The sequence below is a fragment of the Microcaecilia unicolor genome, chromosome 3 (genome assembly GCF_901765095.1).
Source record: "Microcaecilia unicolor chromosome 3, aMicUni1.1, whole genome shotgun sequence".
NCBI classification, from domain to species: domain Eukaryota; kingdom Metazoa; phylum Chordata; class Amphibia; order Gymnophiona; family Siphonopidae; genus Microcaecilia; species Microcaecilia unicolor.
In genome coordinates, this window is record NC_044033.1 from 197,520,966 (window position 1) to 197,524,056 (window position 3,091).

The 3,091-nt window shown below is 44.1% G+C and overlaps 1 protein-coding gene across 2 annotated transcripts in view; it reads left to right on the plus strand.

The window, feature by feature from the left end:
- Positions 1–2,790, plus strand: part of KANK2 (KN motif and ankyrin repeat domains 2) — a 61,228-nt gene extending 58,438 nt beyond the window's left edge. For both annotated transcript variants that reach the window (XM_030197013.1, XM_030197012.1), the window contains one exon: positions 1,069–2,790. In XM_030197013.1, the coding sequence (XP_030052873.1) occupies positions 1,069–1,083 (15 nt within the window). In that variant the 3' untranslated portion in view covers positions 1,084–2,790. The remainder of the gene's footprint in view (positions 1–1,068) is intronic.
- Positions 2,791–3,091: the final 301 nt, after the last annotated feature.

The window sequence follows — 3,091 nt, forward strand, 5'->3', positions numbered from 1 at the left end:
AGGCACATGCTGACCTAATTCAACAACCTCCTGCCACTTTTGCTACAGCACTGGAGAGTCTCAGCACCATTCGGGCCTATCTGGAGAACACTGGATGTCAGTGCTATGACAGATTTTACCGTCTGGCAGACTTAGTCTATGAAACTCAAAGACACCGTAGTGTGCAGAGGACTATCCCTGATTATTTCAAGAAAGCGATAGCACGGATGCCGAGATATGCGCCTACACGCAGGCAACGGCTGACGATGAAGCAGATGATCAAACGAGCAGCAAGGCACATGCTGACCTAATTCAACAACCTCCTGCCACTTTTGCTACAGCACTGGAGAGTCTCAGCACCATTCGGGCCTATCTGGAGAACACTGGATGTCAGTGCTATGACAGATTTTACCGTCTGGCAGACTTAGTCTATGAAACTCAAAGACACCGTAGTGTGCAGAGGACTATCCCTGATTATTTCAAGAAAGCCAAATGTCAGATAACAGAGACTGTATAGTGTACATTTAATAAAAAGTACTGTTCATATGTTTATCAGATGTCAAGCTTCTTTGGCTCACAACGGTTAAGCGCACGCTCCTGCATGTATTTCTGCATGTATTTCTTCGGTCCCAGACCCCTGCACTTAAGCGGATTGCATTGTATTTAATATATGTTTTATTGTACTCAGATATTTAATAGGCTGATTAGATATATTTTAAATAAATAGTCTGACATTGGGCTGCAAAGAATCCAGCTTCAGGGTGAAAGGGGTGGACTTGGGAGAAATCAAAGGTAATATTTCTTTCCAGAAAGGGTGGTGGTGGAAGGGAAGACTGTATTTGAATTTAAGGATCTCTGAGGGAGAGGAAAGAGTTGTAAAGCTGAGCAGGTGCTATGGATAAGCAGACTGGATAGGCTAGGTCTCTTTTTCTGCTGTCAAGTTTCCATGCCAGCTCTGAAAGTGTGGTGCGGATCGCTACTCTAGGTGTAGGCATCATATACCCATGAGCCCATGTTCAGCCACAGGTGGTAGACTGTGCAAGAGACAAAGACACAGCACATAAATCATTCTCTTTTCCTTCTTCCTAGGGGGCTTCCAAGTAGCTGAAAGCCGAGGAGTGCCCTCTTAACCAATGATGGGGAGTAGGAGAGACGTGGCAACCTCCCCAGACCAGAACCTGAAAGACCCTGGTACAAACAGAACTAGGACTCTACAAATCTCAGCCGTGCCCTGGGAATAACCAGAGCCCTTCACTATACTCTTCAAGGGTCCACCCAAAGCCCAGAATAGCTCAGCAGATGTAGACCTCGCAGGACAGCTCTGTGGGCACTTGAGGGATGAGGATGGAAGTGGGAAGAGTTTCTGCCTTTCTTTTACAGCAGAAACGCACCTAGAGCACTTCTTTTTTTTTTTTTAAAGTGGGAAAACTCTGCCTTAAACATTGCTCGAAGGAGAAGGGGACTTGCTGCTTTTCTTAATTCCCCTGCTTTTTTAGTCCCACTCTGCACTGAGAATTGCCCTGCGTAGCAGCTCCCAATGAGCTCCAGGGTAGTATTGTAGGGGTAGTCATCCAGCCATCGGCAGCAGCAGAAGAAACTCACCCTGAAGGAAGGCAGTCGGCCTGAACAAGGGCTTTCTGCAGCAAAATAAGCTCTGTGGTCTATGGAATGCTAAATATTATAATGAAATATATTTTAAGCACACTAGCAGCAGCTGCAAACTAGGCTGGAATTATTAAGAAAGTAAGAATGTGTAGGAATTTCAGCTTTTTATCTATATTTGTCTAGGTTTTAAATTTTTTTTACCACTGCATAAGCAAACATTGTTGCCTCCAGGCCCTTACTCTTCAAAGAATTGTTTCTGGACTTGCTTTTTGGTTTATCATTGAGAGAGATTGGTAGTGTTTATACTCACAATCCCTCTTTTAGAGTCAGGACAGAATTTGGTAGTTTATATCTATGCCATGCAGAGAGTAGGGCCATGTCTCTCACCCATGCTCCTCTGGCCACCACTGGGGCAGACTAAGGTGCCCCGCTCTCTCCTCTACAGCAGCCATGAGTACTGATGGCAATGTGACTTGATACCCTTATCACTTTAACGCCCAACTACTTGCTTGCAGCTAGAAACAAGGTGGATGACTGCACTATGTCTTCCATGACCTGTATATAGGAACTAGGAAGGGCAAGATGAATTAATGTAAACCACATCTCCCTATTTTTCGACCCATTTGTGCAGGGTTGTATTTCCACAACAAGCCTAGCCTAAGCCAAAAGTCACACCCTTCCATTTTAGCACACCAGGTCCATGTGATCTGTTCCGTATTTACTTACCTGAAAATAATCTGCTCTGTAACTTGGCGCTTTGCAATTTTTTTTGTCCGGTTACTCATTCTATGTCCCTGCTGCTTTGTGTATTTCTGTGCAGTGCAGGAGGCAGGGCAGTAGGCCAGAGTAACTAGGCAATTCAAAACAGGGTAATAAAGGAATCCTTTTATAGTCTGTAAGTTTTGCCTATCTAAACTATTTAAAGAAATATTTTTGCTACTCAGAAAGCTTTGAAAATTTCCACCCTTACAGCCACTGAGCTTAGCAGTCCCTTTTCTGAGAAGAATCTGCTTACTTCTGCTGCTGTAGGGGTGTTTTAGCTGGTATCCTGTTGTTTTTTTTTTTAAATCTGATAATAATCGCACTTCTCCTCGACTGTAATCGGAGCTAGTATTTGCACTTTCTATATAATTATCTGGTTGCCAAAGAAAAGAACTATGTGTTGTGATACTTTTTTTTATAACCCACCCAAATAAAACTGCCAAATGATTTGGTGTTTTTTTTTTTTTTTTAATCAAGCGTAAAACAGTGGCGTAGCCATGGATGGGCCTAGGCCCACCCAGTAGAAGCACACCTATGATGTGGCTGGCAGGGATCTCCAAGCCCTGCCAACTGAAAACTCCCGACAACTCTCCTTCCTGTATACCTTTTTTTAAATAACAGATCTTCGCCAACAGCGATTGATACACACTGCTTAGGCCAGTCTCACAGCCTTCCTTCTGACATATTCCCGTCTATGTGGAAACAGGGCATTGCATCGGAGGGAAGGCTGTGGGGCTGGCATGAG